This window comes from Haliotis asinina, chromosome 4 (assembly GCF_037392515.1).
Source record: "Haliotis asinina isolate JCU_RB_2024 chromosome 4, JCU_Hal_asi_v2, whole genome shotgun sequence".
NCBI classification, from domain to species: Eukaryota; Metazoa; Mollusca; class Gastropoda; order Lepetellida; family Haliotidae; genus Haliotis; species Haliotis asinina.
Window position 1 is genome coordinate 63780828 of NC_090283.1, and position 24857 is coordinate 63805684.

The 24857-nt window shown below is 42.1% G+C and overlaps 1 protein-coding gene across 1 annotated transcript in view; it reads left to right on the top strand.

Moving 5' to 3' along the window:
* Positions 1–24857, top strand: part of LOC137282647 (uncharacterized) — a 47432-nt gene that overhangs the window by 7380 nt on the left and 15195 nt on the right. Inside the window, exons 2-7 of the mRNA XM_067814435.1 lie at positions 11746–11966; positions 14824–14990; positions 16858–17108; positions 18764–19001; positions 19973–20150; positions 21097–21378. Of these exons, the coding sequence (XP_067670536.1) occupies positions 11746–11966; positions 14824–14990; positions 16858–17108; positions 18764–19001; positions 19973–20150; positions 21097–21378 (1337 nt within the window). The remainder of the gene's footprint in view (positions 1–11745; positions 11967–14823; positions 14991–16857; positions 17109–18763; positions 19002–19972; positions 20151–21096; positions 21379–24857) is intronic.

A 24857-nucleotide genomic window follows, 5' to 3' on the forward strand; every position in this document is an offset into this window, starting at 1 on the left:
CAATGCGACAACATGACAATGTCCCTTCTCGGATTCCATAATTCTGGCAGCGCACCTGCAATAAACTATCGTCTGATGAATATTCATTCAGCAGCAGTGGCCTTACTCGTCAAAGGTACTGTATATCTTAAACCCATTTCAGGCCTTTTTTCAGTATATGACTTGCTTATAGGTCAGTAGAGGAAGTTTTATATGTAGAACATTGATTCGATTCCAGTGCACACTGATTAAACCTCGTGTCTCGCCTTCCTCTCTAAGTAACAATGGCTGGTATCTTTCCAATGTTTCCACAAACTCAAAATGAGACGTGAGTGATACCTTTAACAGAAATATCCCTGTGCAACTTAAACACTTATTCACCAGAGATAGCCCATTGTGTAAACTGACAATAGAACTCTTTTTTCATTCGAGGCTCGTCAGGTGGCCTAGCGGTTAAAGCGTTCGCCCACCAAGTCGAAAATCTGGGTTCGATTCCCCACATGGGTACAGTGTGTAAAGATCGTTTCTGGTGTCCCCAGCTGATATTGCTGATATATTGCTAAAACCGGTGTAAACTAAACGTCAGCAACCTGCTTACACATTTTTCTTCCGTATATTAACATAGAGTCTAGTGGTCCACAATGGCGGCTTGGCACATCAAACTGTTATCTATGATTTTCATTTGTAACTCAGTGTCAGTTTCAAAATTTACTCTCAGAGGTACGAACACACATCTCACATACACACATCTAAACAGAGTGTGTAATCACGCACAAAGGGAAGATAACACGACCGAGCTCGACCTCAACTGACTCAACTCATCGTACACCCACTGAGGTCGTGCACGCCAATACATGATGACGACCTGAAAGAACTATGTCAGTCAGAAGTATGTAAGACATCTTGCAGGCATGCAGATTCCTTTAATCCCGTGAAGGTCTACCCGGGGTAGAATAGGCCTTCAGCAACCCATGCTTGCCATAAAAGGCTACTATGCTTGTCGTAAGAGGAGACTAACGGGGTCGGGTGGTCAGACTTGCTGACTTGGTTGACACATGTCATCGGTTCCCAGTTGCGCAGATCGATGCTCATGTTGTTGATCACTGGATTGTCTGGTCCAGATTCGATTATTTACAGACCGCCGCCAAATAGCTGGAATATTGCTGAGTGCGGCGTAAAACTAAACTCACTCACTCACTAGTATTGGTATGAATTGTCTGAAGTATAGTCGACATCCATAGTGTTGTCCCTTGGTCGTTAGTATCCGCGGTTCAGGGCTCTAAGCATGACTGCAGCTGGTCTATCAGCAGCGTCTTAGTACTAGTTAACATTACCACGTATCCCACTCGTGCTCTGAGGACACCAACGTTGTGAGGGTAGTACCATTTGTAACTGGGAATCCAAAGTTATGTATTGAATTGAATGCGTCCATTATTAGTCACTATCAGATAGTGTTTAATACCAGGCTTCTACGAAAGATTGAGCGCATTCTGTCCCAGCAATCTGAATCAGCAGCCTCACCAACGCTACTGAACCAATCATCCCGTTAGTCGACAAGCATGGGTTGCTGAAGAATAGTGAGTGAGTTAAATTGTATCGTCACATCGGCAATATTGCAACCATATCGTGACGGGAACAAGTAAGAATGACATTGTAGAATGAAAGAATATAAGAAACTAAAACCCTGTTGACTGAGAACAGTAAAACCACTAGTATATATCACAGATATCCATCTAAGACTAGTAACTAGTTATAAAACAGTTTAATTATAGAGGACAATACAACATAAAAATGGACTATAGATTGCCAACAACTGAAGGTAGATTACCACACTAGGGGCCATGGGGACTTACATTACTTTAGCTACCTGCATGGTTTCTAGCTGGATTTACACCATCCCCTCAGTTCTTAGCAATTTAGGCACGTCTAGCCATGCATTTAAAAGGACACATATATTACGATTAAAATAGCAGAGTGTTTGAATTTACTTGGAATGTTTGTGGACTTACGTACCCTCTCAGGAGGACAATAATTTTACACTACTTTAACCCCCCTCGGAGATAGAGCCACTAACAATCTTTGTTATCAATTTAAACCTCCGATCATAAAATATTTATCTATTTACAAATCCGTTAGCAAATCCAATTCTTTTAAAAATGCAAAAATTAAACGAGAACTTATGTTACTAAAAAGATCTTTCATAGTTGGTGATTTGAAATATATATCCCTTGTGATGGAATATTCGACACAGTCAAGCAAGACATGCTTGACTGTGATTATTTCATCACAAGGGATACAAAATGGAGGATCCTCACCTTTCAATAAATATTCATGTGTATATCTCGTATGGCCATTACATCGCCGCATGACCTCTTCAAATCTTGACTGGCAACCCATATAGGTATAACCAATAGAAGGTTTTATTGCATGTAAGTTATTAACGCCCACCTGGGTGTCCCACTTCTTCTGCATCAGATCATGGATATAAGATCTAATGGAAGCTTTATAATCAGTGTATGGAATAAGAAGTGGTGTCACAGATTTGTTGAGAGCTGCCTTGGCAGCAAGATCAGCCACTGTGTTCCCGGAAATGCCTACGTGGCTGGGTAACCAACAAAAGACGATGTCGTATTGGCCAGTAGCAAGATCATTATGCAATTCAATAATTTCAGTTACAAGTGGATGTTTGCAACAAATATTTTGAAGAGCCTGAAGGCAAGAAAGAGAATCTGAATAGATTATATACTGTTTATGTTTATAGTGTCTTTTAATATACTTAAGAGCCATTAAGATGGCGTTAGCTTCAGCAGTAAAAATAGAACTATTGTCTGGCAATCTAGAAGATATTGTTCTGGATCCAGTGACAGTGGCACAAGCAACTGCGCCACCGTCCTTGGACCCATCCTTAAATAAGGATTGATATGCCTTATATTTAGTATGTAATTGATTAAATTCTTGTTTATATTGTAGTTCATTAGTGTCTGATTTTTTAAATGTGGTCAATGTTAGGTCCACTTGGGGCCTAACCAACTGCCAAGGAGGAGAAGAAAGAAGGTGGGAAGGAGCTATAGTATCCAGATCAATGCCGGCAGCAACAATAAGTGGTTTTATTCTTAAACCAAGAGGTGGAACAAGAGATTTCTTATTGTATAAATCCTCATACAGAGGATTGAAAACACAATTATATGCAGGGTTTGACTCATTGGAATGTAGTTTTGTTATATACTGTAAGGCTAATTTTATACGGCGCTGCTCAAGAGATGGTTCATGAGCCTCGACATACAGGCTGTCAACAGGTGAAGTACGAAAGGAGCCAAGACAAAGTCTTAGACCTTGATGATGGACGGAATCTAATAATTTTAAGTTGCTCTTGCAGGCTCCACCATATACAATTGAGCCACAATCAAGCTTCGAACGGATAAGTGATCTATATAGATGTAGAAGGGTAGCTTGGTCACCTCCCCACTTTGAATTAGACACGACCTTCAATAAATCGAGTGCCTTCAGGCATTTAGTTTTGAGGGATTTGATATGCGGCAGAAAAGTTAAATGTGAGTCGAAAGTCAGACCTAAGAACTTGGCCTCCTTGACAACTCTGATGGGAGTGCCATTTAAGAAGAGTTCTGGGTCCTTGTGTGGTTTATATTTGCGGCAGAAATGTATACAATTGGTTTTTGATTTAGAAAATTTAAAGCCGTTTTCAAGACACCATTTGTTTATTTTGTTTAAGCACAGTTGCAATTGACGTCCAATAGTATGCCTATTTTTCCCACGACAAGAAATATTAAAATCATCCACAAAAAGTGAACCATCAACTGAATCATTTAAAACTTTACCTAAACTATTGATCTTGATACTAAATAAAGTGACAGACAAAATACTACCTTGTGGGACACCCTGATCCTGATGGTAATGATCAGATAGGGTAGAATCCACTCGGACTTGAAAACTGTGATATAAACTGAGGCATACGGCCCTCGTAAACCAAAGTCATGTAAGTCTTTTAAGATGCCGTGCTTCCAGGTGGTATCATAAGCCTTTTCTAAATCGAAAAAGATCGACACTGCATGTTGCTTGCTGATAAAGGCATTCTTGACAAATGACTCCAGTCGAACTAAATGGTCAACGGTACTGCAATTTTTACGAAAACCACATTGGATATTTGTGATTAAATTATTAGACCATGCGTTCCATGGTTTTGCAAACACAGCTAGTCAAAGAAATGCGCCTATAATTTGATGGATCGGTATGGTCACGTCCAGGTTTGGGAATAGGTATAACTATGGCATCACGCCAGGATGGAGGAAATTTACCTGATGTCCAAATGTCATCGAAAATATTCAATAGTGTCTCTAAACAGGATTCTGGTAAGTGTTTTAGGAGCTGATAATGTATACCATCAGTTCCTGTAGCAGTATTATGGGATTGGTCAAGAGCAGTATGAAGCTCATGAATAGAAAAGATTTCGTTATAATCATCCCCGTTATCTGAATGAAAATTGAGAATTGTCTTTTCCTGCTGTTTCTGGTATGTTTGAAACTGAGGAATATGGTTAGCTGAGGAAGGATGTTTCGCAAGTGTTTCACCCAGTTTATTTGCGATATCAGATTTATCCGTCAGCAGTTAATCTCCGCATTTGAGATGGTGTATGCTTGATTTACTACCCTTACCTTTAATTTTCTGGATCATGTTCCATACCTTTGACATTGGCGTTCGTGAATTTATCTTCGAGACATAATTTCGCCATGATTGGCGCTTGTTTTGCTTAAAAGTACGCCGGGGTTTTGCACTGAGTATTTTAAATTTATTCAAATTATGGACCATTGGATGACGACGGAAATATTGCTCACCCTTCTTCCGTGCCTTCCTAGCTTGTTTGCAGTCTGCAGTAAACCAAGGTTTACGTATGTGGGGAATGATAGAGGATTTCGATATACATTCATCAGCTATTTTGTGAAGCCTATCGGAAAAGAGTTGTATAGAGTCGGGAACATCAAAGAAATCATCTGGTGTTAGCATTTCTGAACAAAGAGTTTCATAGCAAGCCCAGTCTGCTTTAGCATAATTCCATCTCGAAGACGGAGGAACATCAGATGGTGTAATTGACTTTAATACAGTAGGAAAATGATGGCTACCACAGAGGTCATCATGAACTGACCATTCGAATTCATTGAGTAAATTGGAATCAACAGCTGATAGGTCCAAGCAGGAATACGAGCCAGTTCCAGGGTGTAGATAGGTTTTAGTACCATCGTTAAAAAGGCATGAATTGTTATTTGAGAAAAAATCTTCAAGTAATTTTCCTTTTGCATTAGTGTCATTACCGCCCCAAAGTGGGTTATGACCGTTCAAATCACCCATTCTTACACAGGGTTTGGGAAGTTGGTCATAAAGTGCCTGAAGATCATACTGGTGAAGAGAATAGGACGGTGGGATATACAAAGAACACAAGGTGAAAACAATATTCAGTGTCAACTGCAACAGCTTGGAGAGGGGTGTTCAGAGAAACTGTACTGTGAATTACCCCCTGTCGTACCAGAACAGAAGCAACTCCGGTTGCTTTGTCACCTGCAGGTGAAAAGTAATGGTACGAGTCGTACTGTCTTCAATTTAATGTATCAGTTGATTTGAGGAAGGTTTCTTGTAAACAAAAAGCTGATGGTTTGTAATCCTGGATTAATAGCTGGAGGTCATTATAATTGTTCCGAAGTCCTCTAACATTCCATTGTAATAAACAGGTGGAGGAAGTCATGGTGGTTTAACAGGAGATCGTGAATGAGGGGAAGGTCCTCTGCACTGTAATGGAGAGGTTTCCATATCAAGAGGTTCAAAGCTGTTACGAACCTCGACAGAATTGTTCAAAGATACGTCAATGTGCTTAAGAGCTTTTGCTTCTTTTCTTTTATGTTGTTTTCTTTCTGCTTTGGAAAAGAAAGTTTTGTTTGGTTCAGTTGTTTTCCCAGTATGGGGTTCTGGCACAGATTCTGGTCTACGATCAACTGTTTGAGACAGGGGGGTAGATGGTACATCAGTCTGCGTGTCAGTTGTTGAAGTTACTGCACTGAGCGAGTAGAGGAGTGTTTGCTGATCGGTGACCCAGCTAATGGCTGTCTGGCACATACTATCCACTTTTTGGATAGAAGAAGAAACTGCGGCAGAATATGGCTTTGTTAAATTGTTGTTTTGTGTCTGGTCGGCAACTAATTTTTTGGCCTCAGAGAAAGAAATGTTGTTTGAATATTTGATTTTAATAATTCTAGATTCTTTCTCAAACACTGGACATTGCTTAGAGTAAGATATATGCTCACCACTACAGTTTGCACATTTTATGGCATTTGTACAATCAGTGTTCTCGTGATTTCCACTGCAGCGGGAACAAATTGGGGAGTTGTTACAAGAACTTGCCCCATGACCAAAATGCTGACATTTAAAACAACGGAGTGGATTTGGGATACATGCATCCACACCGATGTTAAGATATCCAACTTTGATGGATTTTGGTAGTTTGGCTCGCGCAAAGGTAAACAGATAGGTGGTAGTAGGGATAACCCTGTCATTAACTTTTCTAGTGAAACGTTTCACGGATGTCACCCCTTGAGTCTTGAGTTCTGCCACAATCTCCTCTTCTGACATGTCAGACAAACATTTTGAACGATCTCGAACAATGCCTCGACACGAATTTAATGTCTTGTGGACAGATACATACAACAATCTCAGTATCAGCAAAATGGTTTGCTTTGAGCAAATTTAGAGACTGCTGCCTTTTAGCACATTCAATCAACAAAGAGCCAGAACGGAGACGAGTAATATTTTGCACAGTGCCACATATTCCTTCCACAGCCTTAGAGACAACAAAAGGGTTTATCTTAAGCTGGAGACCCTTAGCACCTTTCACAACCAGAAATCGTGGCCATGACTCTACATTTAAAACAGAACTTTCATCATCAGAAGATGAAATAGTGTCTATAATAATATGACGTCTTTTAGTTGAGTACCGAGAACCAGTGATTTGTGGGGAATCCATGTTGAAGGTAAACATTCGACATCCCTGCTCCCCACCCGCCATCGAGTGTCAACGAGGACAGTGCTGTAGTGGAAACCAACGACAAACACAAGGATGTTATACTCAAGCAATATCAACACAGGTAGCAAATATTGCCAAACAGAATAAAAGTCAGGTTGGTTCAGACCCTACATTTATTTGATGACAATTTGAACCTGGAGGTCAATAGTGCCAGATTGGCCCATGAGCCACCGCCTTCTGGCATAGGACTCTAGGCAGTTCAATCAATAAATAGTGTATATATTTGACATAGAAACGGCCAATACCCAATAATAGTTAAATGTGCAAAATACAGTCACCATGCACAGGGCTTGGCGTGACCAGCCGATTGATAGAATCGGGCCGATTCTACCACCCGTCTAGGTGAAGTCAGGGCCGAAGTGGTGTGTTGAGCAATAGGAGCGCGGTTCCAGGCTCCTGCTGCCCTCAACCACCAGACTACCGTCCTCCACCGACACGGGACGCAACCCACGGCTAACGGGTTGGTGGACCAAATATACCCCCGGGTCCACAACGGGGGTGTCGGCAAGCTCTTGGCGTTACCCAGCACCCACCACGAGGAGGTGGCTCGCCACGGGTGCCTGCTGAATAATAGGAGTAACTCGGATCATCACGGGCTTCCCACTGTCGTCATGCTAACAAGGTTACATTGTGAATTAGGGTATTCTGTCTTATAGATCTGTAGTACCTGCTCTTTATTAACTATGCTAATATGTCAAAGTGCAACAACCCATTATATAAATAAATGCGATACCGACCATGAGTCTATTGTGCTATGTGTCACAAACACATGTCAAGGCAAGGCAACTACTCACAATGCATCAATGCCATTATGCCGCTTAAAACTTTCTTGGACAGTTGGCGCGGTAGCAAGCCAATGAAAGGAATACACAAAAGTAGCAAGGTTATTTTCGTTGGGCCATTTCTTTAGATTATGTTATGTCCGTTTTGTTTTAAAACGTTGAAAGTACTTTTGACGTCAGTTCGCTTTCAAACACTGTTTAAGAATGACCTGCCCCTTCTTCACATTAAACCCACTGACAGAAGGGGCCTGATGGTGTACACATTTCTTTATGTGAAACAGATTACCTTATAAAATATCAAGTTGTTAGCCACCATAAACGAAAACTAATTAACTGGTTTGATCAGGTGAGTTTATCTAAGGACGCTACAAAGATAGATTGTGGATATATCACACTCTCTTCCGCGGTTCTTTATTAAAACTGGCATGTCTCGGTCGCCAACTGGCCATTGGCTACATTGTATGTTCTATCATGGGTTGGGTTCTTTAGAACACGTGCTGCATTTCATGTGAAAGTGTGGCTCCTCATTGAAGCTTTACATAACAAACTGGAAGAGGGATTGGGTATTTCGCTTCAAGGAGGTTTAAACAGTTGGGTGTCCGCTCATTGCGACAGGAAAACTGTCTTCAATATTTACCACTGAAGTTAAGCTAGTAATGACGTGTATTGTGTTGAATATTACATAATCATTTCTGTAAGGTGGATAAGTGATTCTTGTCCTCCTGGAAGACCTCTAATGCCATGCTCGATTGTGTTAGAAAATACTGTTATTAATATATCAGTTTATAGTCATACATTCAATCTGATTTTAGGCGCGTAGCAAACCAGTTTTGGTGTAAGCCCGATAGGATGCAAAGTTTTATATTAAGATAGTGCTGAAGCCTTGTCCAACCTTTTAAGCCAAAATCATGTGCAAGCCCGGGCTTTTTCGTTGACGGTAGCTACGTGCCCTACTTCAACCACAGCATCTTCCTTCTTAACGGCCACCCAGCGGCGTCCCACGTGTCACATCCAACCACTGATATATGCAGGGGCAGGTAACCTAAAGACGGTTACTCCAAGGGTCGAATTCGAATCGAGATGAAAATGAACCCTGACTATATGGTGAGTTAAACTGATGTATTGTTAATTTAAGTATACGCTTTGAAAATATCCGTTAGTGGAGGGAGGTGACAAAATCTTACCTGCTGATTTATAGGATGACGATGATGATTAATACTGGTGTTGACGGTTAAACTAGAACACATGTTTTATCCATATAAAGAGCAGTGGGTAGCCGAGTGGTTATACTCATGACCCGAGCTCGATTCTGCCCCCTTATATGACACTACTGGAGTGTTGCACAACCGGAATAAAACCATATTCACTCACTCACTCACTCACTCACTCACTCACTCACTCACTCACTCACTCACTCACTCACTCACTCACTCGCTCACTCACTCAATATATTAATAATATATAAAAAAAACATTACAGAAACATTGGTAAAACGTAAGAACATGTACGCATTTTCAGAAACTATACCAAGAAACTCGTTAACCCAATTAGGTAGGGTAATTTGTCTTTGTATGCAGCTTTTCCAATAATGTTGTCACAACAAAACTTAAAGTGTGTTGAGTACAATCTCCACAACAACAAACATTATAACAAACATTTTGCTATATGACTACACACACATCATATGTTGCTTGCGACAAGGATGTTCCTTCCAACCACATTTGTTTGCCCTACATATTAGGACCGGGCTATGTTGTACTTGTAACATACCCTTGTTGCCTTTGTAATATAAACTCAAGGACATCTCGATGTGCCTAACGTTTGAAGAATAACAATGAACCAATGTCTATACTACTCACGTGTCCACGTTTAACACCCCTACTTATGCCCTCACATTGGATGCCAATACTCAGAAACTAAAATAACGCAACACTTCATAGTATACCTGAGACCCTCCTCATTTTGTAAGTAGGAATAAATATTAGGGACGGCATAGATATGAATTGTCAACAAGATCATGGTCAAATATGAATATACTCATAGAAACAAATAAGACAACACATGAATGTACAAGTGTACTTTTATTCTTTTCCAGTTTTTTCACAAGGTGTGTATTGCACTGTGAGTGAAATTTTCAAAATAAATAATGGAGCACTTGCATTTTCATGCGTTCCCTTATTTGTCACTATGAGTATATGTAACAGCCGAACATGGTTAAATCGTATTTAGTTTGTTGATGGACTGTATAAATGGATGGTTTCTCAGCCTATTCTGACTGAAAGGTATTGGGTTGTATAAATGAACGGTATTTTGAAACTTTTCATATTGATAGTGAACGGACAGTATTTAGATAGTGTGTCGGCGGAGTGGGTCTGCGGGTGGTGTTCAGACAAAGTGTTGTGTAAGTGGATGGTATTTGGAAAGTTTGTAAACAGATTGTATGAATGAGATGTATTTACAGTTGGAATGAAAACTGATAGCAGTCGCTTTGGTTACAGATAGATCATATTTAGAGAGTGTAGATATGAAGTGAATATTTGGATAACATTTAAACAGGGTATGTATGGGTGTTTATTTCAGCTATATGACGGCAGTCTGTAAATAATCGAGTCTGGATACAGTGGTCAACAGGATGATCATCGATATGCACCTGTAGGATACCACGGCATGTGCCAACAAAGAGAACTGGTCTTCATCAACCCATGATTGTCGTAAGAGGCGAACAATGGGCTTACGCCATCGTATCCCAATATCGTAGATGCTCTTGCTGTTGATCACTGGATTGTCTGAACCATATTCGGTTACCCAGGGAACGCCCCTATATAGCTAGAATTTTGCTGAATGCGGTTTCGACCGTACAGTATTCCCCTAGCGTTCTGCCATTGCGATATGGCGCTTTACAAGCTGGGAAAATCCTATCCACCTACGCAGCACAAGTACAAACTGTCTGACAGTGTCCTTCAATAAAAACCAAAGAAGATCCAGATTAGTCGGCCATGCTTGTAAGAGGCGACTAACGGGATCGGGTGGTACCGCTCGCTGACTTGGTTGACACATGTCATCGTTTCCCATGCTGTTGATTACTGGATTGTCTTGTCCCGACTCGAATATTTAGAGACCACCGCCATACTGCAATGTAAAACTAAACTCTCACCCACTAAGGACATAACTTATTCTAATGTTTTCACTTACTCATACCTGATTCCAAGTTATCAAACTAAATACTAAATGGTAACACAAGAGTCAGCTCTCTATATATGAACAGTGTCGGCTTAAATATTTAGACACAATGCTTTTGAAAGACTAAAATAAGGGGCGTCCTTAAAAAGAATATCTACCATCTAAATTTAAGTCAAGCAATCCAAATACATCACTGTGGATTATGACGGGGAGTCATCCAATACTATACTTGAAAATATTTTACATGAGCGCACTGCTTCATCCACGGGATACTAAATGGTAGATCGTTTTTGTTTTGTTTTTTAATATGTTTTTTGCTGCATGTTTTAAAGAAATATTATACTCCAATGTGTTGTGATGACTACTTACTACCACAGTTCAGGCACCCCTGGTTTTTTGAAAGAGTATATGTGAAAGTTTGGATATGGCTTTTGCCAGTGATTCCTTTAAAATACTATAAGAGCTTTTCAAACATTGAACATCTAGTTAGGCCAATTACTTTTGGGTCGCCCCTAAAAAAACACACCCAAAAACCACGCAAAATAGCGCATAGTCTAGGACATGATTTTCGTCAATGATTCGTCAAAAAATGATTTCATGCGCACTAAATTAAGAGCAGAACCAGCTTAGGAAAAAGATGAAGCACAATGTGTGCCCATATGGTTGTCTCCTTCTTGTCTCAAAACATTAAATACTTGATAATAATTGTGTATATTTCAGATTATGTCAACCACCCTTGTACTCGTGAGTGTGAGGAGGGAGCGACACCTATGACCTGCGTCTACAACTTCACAGTGGAATACTACTTCGTCTTGACCAAGGCCTGTTACGACTGTCCGTACAACATCACAGACTGCTACCGGCCACACTGTGTCGCTGCTGACGGCGTCGGGAGGGGGATCATCACGACAAACAGGATGCTGCCAGGACCTGCTATACAGGTAAGATGTAAGGGGCGAATAAATCATATTTCATGTTGTATGTTGTTTAACGTCTCATTCAGCAATATTCTAGCTATATGGGGGCGTTTCGTAAATAATCAAGTGTGGGTCAGACAATCCAATGATCATCAGCAAGAGCATCTACGCTACTTGGAAACAATGGCGTGATCCCGCTGACCGCCACTTACGACAACCATGGGTTGGTAAGGCCAATCGCCTTGGTTGACTCATGTCATTGTATCCTAAAGGTTAATCACCGGATTGTCTGGTCCAGACTCGATTATTTACAGATTTCCGCCATATAGCTGGAATATTGCTGAGTGTGGCGTAAAACAATACGACAATCAAGTAAGTACCTCTGCTTTTGGTTTTTTGTTTCTGTTCCTACTGATGGATGCATATCCAAATGCAGCCAAACAATATCCCTGGTAACCAAGTGGTTTGGGGGTACTGTGTAAATATACTCTTTGAAAATCCAAGGGCACCTGAACTTTCAGTTTGGATAGTGTAAGGCATAACAAACTTTTCAAAGATAGACATCTTATGAATAACACCTCCATTTCACTTGATCATCATTCTTAAATCAAACGTATGGAATGCACGTACACAACGCACCAGCCCCCGACACATGGTGTGAGTAGGCAACAGTCTGTTCTTCCCTTCGTATTTGGCTACGTCAAACTTTTGCACGTGTAGATTCCTACCTGAACGTCTGCGGCTTTTCTGTATTCGTAGCACTGAGGGGCTGCTGTTTCCATGTCGTTGGGAGACCCGTAGTTGGGCAACGGTGTGTGCCGAATAGTGTTCCGATATCCTTGTTGCGGTTCGGCTTGCCGTGCTAGCGGGCCATTTGGAGGCTCCTTGGCCCTTCTGCTCCTCTGCGGTCCCTTAACCTCATTTTGTATACTACTGGGTGTCATTGTTGATCTTGACAGTTTTCAAAAAAGTCAATGAATCACTGGAGGCCATTAATTTTCACAATCATCTTGCACCTGTCGATCACGTAGTTAATGATCACGTAGTTAATGTTGTTTTTTTGTTTGTTTGTTTTTTTTTTGGGGTGGGGGTGGGGGTGGGGTAGGCAACGTGATGAACATTGCATGTTGCAATATAATCGTTGTTGGCTATATGGCAGCGGTCAGACAATCCTTTAATCAACATCTTGAGCATCGATCTACCCAACTCGCAACCGATGACATGTGTCAACCAAGTCAGCCTGACCACCCGATCACGTCAGTCGCCTCGCATGACAAGCATGTGTTACTGACGACCTTTTCTAACTCCGATCTCCAAGTGTACTTGTCAAACTACTCCACCTGCATTATATGACTGACATGTGCAGTATCGATGCATGTACGTTTGCTTCAGTGTGATCATAGTCACCATCAGCGGGACACTTAGATTTACATTTAAGCGTCAGCGTAAAAACATGTTTTCTGTATGCATACATTTAAATGAGTGTTGTGTGTGTCACGCACAATGCATTCCATATTCGGTTTGTTAGCTTTTTGGAGTTTTCAACATGTACAAGCAACATAAACTCTCGTTGAAAACAGCATTAAAAACGAGAAAACTCAGCTGCATTTTTTACATTGGTAATAAATAGCCTACAGAGCTCCGACATGGATATTTCAACTGCAACTTCAGATCACAGAGATATACCTTCGTGCACCTGTTCATATAGCCGGTCGGTGGTGTAGTAGACAGCGTGATCCCGCATTACGTCGCAGTCCGGGGTTTGATCCCAGCTATTCCAGAAGTACATGCATAAATACGTACATGTACATACATGCGTGTCGTATATGAATCGGATGTTAGACATGAGGTGACGGCATTTAAAGGGGTGACGTCTTTTCAGCGGGACAGCTTCATTGTCATATTGTCATATATAACAGTCACCTGTGATGCTTGTATGTTGCCATACATCATTCGGCGTGACGTTCAGGTACTTTGGTTCATATTTGAGGTTATCACTGACATTCATTTCTGGCGAGTCTATCATTTACTTTGTCTACTTTATGTTTATGTATCTACTTCAGTTTGGGCTTCAACTAACACGCGGTGATGAGGTCACTGAAATACTATTCAAAGCAGACCTTAATTTGGTGATCTACCTTCAACTGTTGGTGATAAATAGCAAAATTTTACGTTGTATTGTCCTACATATTTGGGATAGCCTAGTGGTCAAAGCGTTCGCTCGTCGCGCAGAAAACCCAGGTTCGATTCCCCACATGGGTACGATGAGTAAAGCCCATTTCTGGTGTTCCCCGCCATTTTTGTCTTGGAATATTGCCAGAAGCGGCATAAAACTATACTCGCTGACTAATTCAGTGCAGATTAGATATGCTACACGTAACATCATTAAGTATGATGATTTGTGAAATTATCATTCATGTATGCATTAGAAGGATTGATCTGTATTGGGGATGTGAACATGTTTACAAACATGCAAACTAGTTGCCGCTATACGATTCACACAAATATGTGTTATCATGTTATGAACACCTGTTGTGTTCATCATAACATACAGTGAGTGAGTGATTAAGATTCACGCCGCTTTCAGTGATATCATCAAGGGGCACCGTACATGGGCTTCACACATTGTACCCATGTAGGGGGTCGATTCCGGGCGCTTTAGCCACTAGGCTACCACACCGCCCCAACATACCGTAGATAAAAAATGATGGAATTCCAGATTTTATATCCATATTAAACATTAATGGAGGCATAGGATATTATAATATATCATATGAAATATAACAATCCTCACACAGACAATAACCTTGCGTTAAATGTTTATATTCTGTTATGCAACGTTACACTCTGTTGTGTCTATTCACCGTTTCTCTACTTCAAGGTTTGCCAGAACGACATGATCGTTGTTAACGTGCACAACAAGATGGAGGGTGCCGAGGGTGTCACCATCCACTGGCATGGCGTCTTCCAGAAGGGTTATCAACATCTCGATGGCGTCAGCATGGTCACCCAGTGTCCGATCACAGCCCACTCCACGTTCCAGTACAGGTGCGTGGTATTGTACTCACGGCGTGTTCTAGTCAAGAGGCGTTTGGACTGATTCCTGTCTTGTACAATGAGAAGGTTCCAAGCTCCGCAGCAGACCGTTGTTACCCAACCGAAACATGAGTCTTGTTCCCCAATTCAGATAATGACCTACTTTTCAGCCGATGCGCATTTCCTCGTGTGAAAGTGAAAAGAGACACCACAAATAACTATTGTTACACAAAATTTCAATTCCATGTTCCATAAGAAAATTGTATATGCAAAGGAATTGTGAAATTTAAACTCTTAGAAAATCGTCTTTCTATAATTTATGGCGAGGTGTAGGCAGCAAGGCAGCATGAACTCAGACGTCACAATTCACATTTCATCTGACTCACCAGGCACACCTGTTATGTTCTTTTTTTCTTTTTATCTTTTTTGGCTTGTGGGAGGGGAGGGGTGGGGGGGCGTTTGCTCCTTGAAATTTTGTACCGCAATATGGGATTGGTATGATATCAAGGTCGTACCAGATCGCCAAACGTTTCTCAATAGCCGAACCTCGTTTTGAGATTTCTACGATTTCTATTTTTCCGTTTGTCAGAGCTCGCTGTACGACAGAGCACTGCGTGTTTGCAAGGATTAAAACGAGTATAATGTTGCACGTGGAGTGATGTTTCAAATAATACTGACAAATATGTGTATACCCAGCTGAATGAGTTGAATAGACTACTGCAGACCAGTGTAACTAGGAACTTCATGATGTTGCTGTCACGTGTTAAGATCAACCATGTCCCTGTGTGTAGCGGCACTTCATTCCAAGTTAAAGCATAGTATAAACTAGCGTAATATATCATATGTAGAATATTACCCGTGTATCCGGTCGATACCACAAGAAATTCTTTTCGTTTTGATCTTGCAAGGACGAACCGAAACCGGTTTAATAAAGTAACCTAATGTTCTGTACTACTATGTGCATTTCGATGCACGAGAATGGAGCTAAGATGGCCAATGACAACCAAATCAGGGTTGAACAGGTAATAACAGGATACAGTTAGATACGAGCTATGGACTTGATATGGCTATCCGGTGAAGCACATGAACTCGAACGTCACAGTTTTTCAGAACAGGAACGGGTAGAACGGATACTTGGGACGGGTGGGCAATGCCTTTGACCCGGTACCCGTCTCACTACACCGCGCCCGTTATGATCACGTGACTAATATATCACAAACAATGTAATATATTATTCTTTCATGGTTAAAAGGTTGTATAAATATTGTCCTTGAAGATCTACACATAATTGTGCAGTCACATTTTTAAAAATATAATACATGGTTAAAATATTGAAAAATTGAAAAACTCGATATTGCAGCCTCCGAGCGTAAGAATATATTGCCTATTTCTTACAAATTTGATGTCAGGAATTGACGGGTATCCGGGAGAGGTAGAGTAATATGGGCTGGGGAGCCCGGATCCCCAAAATCTGGCTCCATCTCAGGCCTTGTGTCTGGATGTATTTTCATTCAGCAAGTGGATAATAAAGGTTGGTATGTACTCATGGAAACAAATAAGGGAACACCTGAAAGTACAAGTGCTCCTTTACTCTTTGTATTGCATTGTGGGTGACGTTCTTGTACTCCGGTGTTCCTTTATTCGTTCCCATGAGTATTTCCCATGAGATTTCCCATATTTTCATACATATACATGTTCTACTGCTATTGACGGATGCTCTGTTACTGCTGAATGCATGCTAGCTGACAGAAATGTAAGAAAGGGGAACGTGTTTTCTTATAATCATTGCTGTTTTGATGTTGTTCTTGCTGTTGCATGTATTTGCCATTCATCCACAGGTCAGTCATAACTGTAAACGTTCATCTTCTTGCAACTGAAGGTTCAAGGCAGGTAACCGTGGCACTCATTTCTGGCATTGTCATGCTGGGGTTCATCGATCTGACGGTCTGTTCGGGGCGCTGATCATCCGGGAACCTCCGTCACGTGACCCGTCCTCCCACCTGTACGACCATGACCTTCCTGAGCACGCCATGATTGTACACGACTGGCTTGTGGAACTGACCATCAACAGGTTCGCCGGCCACCATCACGCCGGTTACGACAACAAACCGGCGTCTATGCTCATCAACGGTGACGTGTTATCTTGATTAGTAATTAATCTTTAAGCCTGAATCATAGTGTTACGGTTTTAACCTTAAGGATGATTATTGTAAAGGCACGCTAGCTCAGGAACATAAAGTTAGAAACGGATCCGGGATATCTGAATATTTTTTACAGATTCGGGATTCAAATCCCGAATCCCGCATGATATATGATATCATATAGGATATATATATAGCGCACATATCCACGCACTAGTGCATGCTCAAGGCGCTGGTATTTTCCCCTCGATCACTGGATGTCAATCTGAACAGCACATCGTATTTCAATCTCAACTCCCTGGGGAGTATACAACTCCTGCTGCCACTTGGCGCACTGAGTTTATTGAGGCTCTCTCATCCTAACGAGGTACCGTTTCTGACCTCATATTCCTCGTTAGCGCGCAGTTTGTTTGGTTTGTTTATTGCGTCACATTCACCATAGTCCAGCTGTATGAAGACGGTCTGTTAATAACGGAGTCTGGGTCGGAAAATCCAGTGATTGACATCATGAACATTGGTGTACGCAATTGGAATATGACGACAATTCAACGAATTAAGCGAATCTGAGTGAGTGAATGAGTGAGTGAGGTTTTCCGCTACCTTTAGCAAATTCCAACAATATCACAGCAGGGTCGCCAGACATGGGATTCACATATTGTACCCGTTAAGGGAATCGAACCCATGACACGTTCTCGGCGTGTAACGATGTTACTACAAGGCTACCCCACCACCCTAAGCGAATTTGAACACAGGATCCCGTTAGCTGACATAGTGAACATCGATCTATGCATTTAAAACAGTATGACATGACAAGCAAGTCACCGAAACTGAGTGAGTGACTAAGGTTTACGCTGCTTCTAACAATATTCCAGCCATATCACGGCAGGGGACACCAGAAACGGGCTTCACACATTGTACTCATTTACGGAAGCGAAACAAGGTTATCAGCCTGATGTGCGAAAGCTTTTACTACTAGGCTACACCACCGCCTACTACATGATTTCGCTGGTCACCTCTTACAACAAACTTGGTGTGGGAGGAAGATGAATCACTTAAGGAATATCTAGGACACCTTACCCACCTAAGTTGTAAAGGAGGAAAAGGTGTTGTCAGTATAAGTAAAAATCTTGCCTTGCGAGGGTCCCTGATAGAATTAATCTTCAGTAACTCATGACTTGTCGTAAGAGGCTACTAACAAAATCGGTATCGTATCACAATTTCGTAGACTGATACTCATGATATAAATCACAAGTGGAGACTCGATTATTTACAAAGGCCGCTGTTGCCATATAGCAGAAACGTCTCTTAGTGCGACGTAAATCACCCAAACCATGCTTAAACTCCTGATTAGACATTGCTCAGCCTCAGAATCTGTTGGAAAATCTGGACAACTGCAACTCCGAAGTTGCTTAGGTTACCCTTGTCGCCTAATCCCCCATCTACATTCTGCACATAAACATATTTTGATTGGCGTTATAAAATAATATTTCGAGATACAAGTCTTCAATACTTTTCAGCTATATTTTGTCCGTTTTGTGCTGCGTTTTACGACAAATTCCTTTAAAGTATTTTTAAATGTAAGGGATGCACAGGGATAATGCAGAAGAACTGTTATTTGATCCATATGTATGTGTTTGTTTCCAGGCCGGGGGGCGTTCCGTGAGTTCCAGGCATCGGAGAGCAACGAGACCATCTACACACCATATTCCGTGTTCCACGTCAAGAAGGACAAGAAGTACCGCTTCCGGGTCATCAGCAACGGCATCCTCAACTGCCCCATCCAGGTCTCCGTCGACCACCACGACATCATCATGATCGCTACCGATGGCGTGCCTCACGAACCTGTCGTTGTCAGCTCATTCAATATCTTCGCTGGAGAGAGGTATCGAGGTTGTGATGAAGTGTCAGTGCCGCAGTAAATGATTAGTGACAGCGTGAGTTTTACGCTGCATTTAGCAATATTCCAGCAATATCACGGCGAGTGACATTAGAAATGGGCTTCACACATTGTATCCATGTGGGGAATCGAACCCTGACCTTCGGTGTGACGAGCGAATGCTATGAAGACAAGGCTACCCGACCTCCAATAGTAAATAATTATACCATTAAAAAGTAGGAGACATTCTATTTTGCAAGCATACCACTCGCCAGTGCCAGCGGAAATGAGAAAAAAATGATATAATCCAGATGAAACATTTCCAAAGGAATGGAATAAATGGTCACATTTTCTCTTAATTTCTCTTCGTCAATTGTTTTCTCAATCGTGTAAATCCAACATCCCCTGCTATGGTGGGACTTGATATGGAATATTTATTCCATACTTGCATACTTGACAGGGCAGAGTATCAGCGACTAGCTATTGCGAATGAAGGTGAGCTGAATACCAATGCCCATCCGACACTTTGTATGAACCTTTATGTCCAACAGCAGTATTTGAAAATGAATATTCGCACTGTTCCTCTGAAATTAAGTTAGGCAGCTGTCACTGACAACCTAAGACAAATAATATGACATCATGAGATGGATAACAATGTCATTTGTTTCGAGAGTGCGACGTTTTGATATTGATTCTTGTTGCGTTCTCGAGAAGTTATGATCATGATGCCGTGTCAAATACAGTACCATCGAATACGTTGTTTTTCTTGTTACTTTCAGTTATTTCCACCATCAAAAGTGTGTTTCCGAGTCCAGTCATTTGCCCATGATTTGGTGTTTCCCAACCCAGTCTACCCTGTGGGTGTTTCTATGTCACCGAAAGTTTGTATGTAATGACATAAAACGAGACAATAGAATCCTACATGTTTAAAGCATTGTATCAGAAACACTGGTCTTTCAACCAGTCTGTGTTGTTAGGTTCGACTTCATACTGGACGCTGACAAGGATGTCGGCAACTACTGGATTCGGAGTCGAGGTTTGGCAGACTGTAATAACAAGTTTGCAAAACAAGTCGCCATCTTGCGGTATGAGAACGCCACGGAGACGGAGCCTAGTCAACCCACAGACTATGAGAGTGGTCGGAGAGAAGGCAAGGTAAGAACTGAGGCGATGTGGTCACAGGAAACAGAATAGTAAGATCAGGAGCGATTTGTGGATTGGGTGGTCAGACTTTGCGGCTTGTTAATACGTGACATCGTACTCGATAACTCTGATCGGTGTTCATAATATCAGTCTCTGGTTATGGTGCAAAACGTATCCGATTCTTTGATGCACTGAGAAGCTTCTACATCAGCGGCATACATTTTCTATGATGACTTGTATATTTCTCAGCTATACCTCACGCAACGTTTCTAAGTGTCCGAAATGTTTTCGAAAGTCCGTGAAACAGATGCAAAACCTAGTGAGGGCCACATTCAATATGATAGAGTGCCGAGCACGTCAAAATTTGGTAGCTGAAGAGAAAATGAAAGAGAAAGAGAAACAAAATTAGATGGGGTAGGTCTGTTATAGGGCGATCACCTAGTATGCTGGTTATTGGGGTTGCTTGTCTCGCCTAAGGTCCGGATTCGAATTTCCACAAGAGAAGAATTTCAACTTATGGCATATTGCTCCCCCTGGTCCCAACGCCCCCCCTCCCCCCCCTTAAATAAAACACTAAAAAACAAAACAAAACAAAAACAAACATACACAGACAGACAGATACACACACACCACACCGCACCGCCCCCTGAAAAACGCCTTTATGGAATATATTGTTCAGTTCTATTTTATGACATATACGTGAAGGTCCGGGTTAAAATATTAACCTTCAGTGACACATATTTGTCCTAAGAGGCGACTAACGGGATCGAGTGGTCAGACCCGCTGACGTCCCCGTTACGCAGATCGATGTTCTTACTGTTGATCATTGGATTGTGTGATCCAGATTAGATTATATACAGACCGCCGCCATATAGCTGGAATATTGCTGAGTGCGGCGTAAATGTAAACTCACTGCTATGTTTTCAAGCTGTGATTTTTTTATTAATAAATGCGTCAGCTGTTGAACCCTTGGAACAAGAAGGGCACACCGGACCTGACCCCCGTGGCCTGGTTGAACACCACGCTGGCAGATCCGCCCCACTTCAAGCAGGTGCCGGATAAGACGTTTTACGTTGCTATGGACTTCTACTCGATAGACAACTATATTTTCCACCACGAGGAGTACTATCCTTTGGCTGCCGTTAACCTGGATAAAAGGCTGTATTTGCCACAGTTAAATCACATCAGTAATGTTCAACCTCCATCCCCACCACTGTCGCAATATGCTGATATACCCAAGGTGAGTTCCCGACATGGGCTCAAATTCACAAAGCTATCGCAAGTCGGGTGCGTGACATATAAGATGAGCCTGCACAGAAAACGCGTTTGTGACAAGTAGGCGGGGCAGGAAATGTAGACGATTACACTTGGTTGCTACAAGTATATGAGGTAGATTGGGCATTAAGCACGTGTAATACTCGCTGACCTTGGCGTGAACTCAATGGCGCCTCTGCTTAACACGTGTCCCGTCCGCAGACACGATCCGCACGAGGAAATTTAATTTGTAAAGTTGTAGGCGATAACCCGTTTCACCCATTTTTCAAATGGAATTCGTTGGTTTTACATGAATTTCAGACTCACTGTGCGCATGCGCAGAGCGTGTAAAAATATCTACTGGTCAACTTCCGCTTTGGTCGTACGTTTACCGACAGTGTAAACACACTCTAATGAAAACGAATCAAACCAAATACATAGTTTTATGTCTATTACAACTTATCTTTATACCTGTATGTAGTGAAATAAATAGCTTGATTTATGTCAGTAAGCTTTTGTATAAAAACATCTCACCACCACCGTTCTTCCCTCACAACTATCAAAACACACATTTCTGATGCAGCTGCAACCAAAATAGGACATCAATACCAGAAAAGCATATGCAGTATTTAGTCAGCTATGAACAGTTGTCACTCGTAAATAATTATCATTTAATCATTTTGTTTTGAGTGTATTGACACTATCGGTAAGCATACGACCAAACGGGAACTAGACCAGTAAATGCTTTTACTCGTTGTGCGCGTGTCTGAAATTAATGTGAAACCAACGAATGTTCTGTAGGGTCTTCCCATATATGCAAACTGGGGTCATTTGTGAGGTCGTGGTTCGTCTAATACTGGTTCATCAATAAGATCTCGTAACATATCTTGTAGCATTCGCACCTATACTTTAACATTGACTAACGATCGATAGTCGTACCGCTAGAGCTTTATAAAACGGAGACCTGGATGACACAAGAAAGTATACACTTTTGACCAAACAGAAAGCTCAAAACAGCATTCTTGTTCATTTTTAGACAAAATGTCCTTCAAGACATTTATTTCAAAGTACCCGAACAATGTGTTCAGACCCTGCACACTTATTTATGTCAGCAGAAAAAGCAGCATATCTCATTATCATTTTTTATATTATGGGATCCCGTCAATGTATTTCCAAATAGAGTAGTATATACAATGACAGTTCTGGACCACTTTCAAGAAATGTCTCTACAAAGCCTTATTTACTAAATAAGGCTTTGGTTGGGCCCTTAGCTCTTGCTACTATTACCCCTACTACTTAACGTGTGTTGGAGGTAACACTGTGCCGTACGGTACGATCAATAATTCTTCTCTTACAAACCCCCTACCCGGCCCATCCCTCAAGTAGTATAAGTTAGGTTCGTCGGCTTTCATATCCACTTTATCTATGTTGTAAGTTTTGACTGACCATATAGGATCGGTGGCCCGCTTACAGCTATCACCCTCGTGTTCCCCCGGCTGGTATAGATACCTCACTAGGGCCCTATCTGGTATCTGTTTCTCCTTCCCACGCAATGGAGCGGCCGACTCTGCAACTATTGATTTTAGTTTGATAGCGTCTGCCGGTTTCTTACCGGTGAGACGGGTGACTTCATGGTTGATTGCCGACACCACCTTTGGTAACCTCGTGACCCATTCAGTCGATCGTTTTCCAGGGGTGACCATCTCCCTAGCATACTGATGGCCGAACAAGCGCTCAGCCAAAGTCCTATTAAATCTCTCAACTATGGCTTGGCTGCGATGGGCTCCGGCCGTGCCACGCCTGACCTTTGTATCGTGTTTGGCTAGCAGTTGTGACACGGCACCCATGAACTCCCGTCCGGGGTCAACTTGCAGCTCTGTTGGCCACGTCAGCGGGCTGCGTTTGTATATGCGTTCGAATCCTCTGGCTACCTGGGCCGAATCTTTCGTGGTCAAGGGTTCGGCTTCCTTGTAACGACTGGCTACGTCCACTATGGTTAAGGCATACTTGTACCTCTTGTCGTGGGGTAGGAACAGTAGGTCTGCCTGGTGAACGCTATTAGGTATGTTAATACCGAACATCCTTCTAGGCACGTAGCGTGGTGCCGGCAAATAGATCTGCCACAGGGCTTGTTTTTCAAGCCACGCTTTGGCTTCCTCCGTGGGTACTCGCGCTATTTTAGCTAGTTTATCTACTGCGCTAGCTCCTTTCCAGTACCCACGCGGGCTGTAGTAAATAGCCTCAAATTTTTTCATGTCCATACGCGTATGTGTTTATCCCATCAATAGCTATCCAACGTTTCGTGTCCATAGGCGACAGGGATGTCTTGTTTATAGTCAGTCCGTATATCTTATGTCCATCACTTCTAAGTGTGTTCATTTTATGCCTAAAGGTACGGGTCTTGAACAGGGCTTCCTTGAATCTGGCGTGTTTGATGTGTTGTTTCACCACATACTTCTTAACCCCCTTAGCCTTCCGGATCTCACTATTGTCGGCTTTCAGTATGGAGTACATCTTAGGTCTCAAACCTATGTACTCGGCTATGGGCGTGCCAGCACACTCGTCCTTCATCTTACCTAGGACCTTTTTATTTACCGTACTGTGTATGGCATGGGTCTTAGGGTAGTCGCTGGTGTCGTATAAATCGAGGTGTTTTTTCATGTCCTCGTACACGTCCTCGGTTCGAATCTCCATCAGCAGGGAATCCGTGTCAGTGTACAGCACTTCACACCTGTCACCGTACTGTTTCTTGAGCTCGTTGTAGTAAAAGTCGTACATCAGGTGTTTGGATAAATCGAGGATGCTCATCCCCACGTAAACAGGCCGGTTGAATTTTATGTGGCTTTTCTTCATGTGTAGGGCAACCAGGTTGTCTGTGAATATCTTACTACGGTTGAATGCCGGACTGGCTATCAATCTCCTGAGCTTGTCTTCCTCACTCGACCGAACCAGCTTCACGGTCACGCGTTTCCTCAGGTTCTCCATAGTCTTACCAAACACCGAGTTGTTCATGAGCTTGTAGAGATTTTTCTCAAAATCACTGGTGGCTTTTTTTCGTAGGTCTGTGTTCATTCTGATGTAGGGCTCCATCCATGGGCTCTGGTCGAACATGAGCACCCTGTGTATTTTGGTCAGCCTCATACCCAACGACAGGTACAGCTGTAGGTTGCGATAGTGAACGATGTATTTGGTCTTATTCATTAAGTTAGGCACGCGTTTTTCAACGTCTGTCACACGCCCACCTAATAAGTTATGTTGGTACTCAGACATCCAGTCTGGGTTAACCCTCATACGTTCGGGGGCCAGGGGGTAGCTGTTGTGCGATGTGTGTAATTCCTTGGGATACTCTAAGTCAACCTCGAGGATATACCCTTTGTTCGAATCTGGTGCAACCCCCATAACATCAACGTGGGGTACCCATTCGAATCCCCCTGTAGGTAGATACTGGCTCATGGCCCAGCCGTA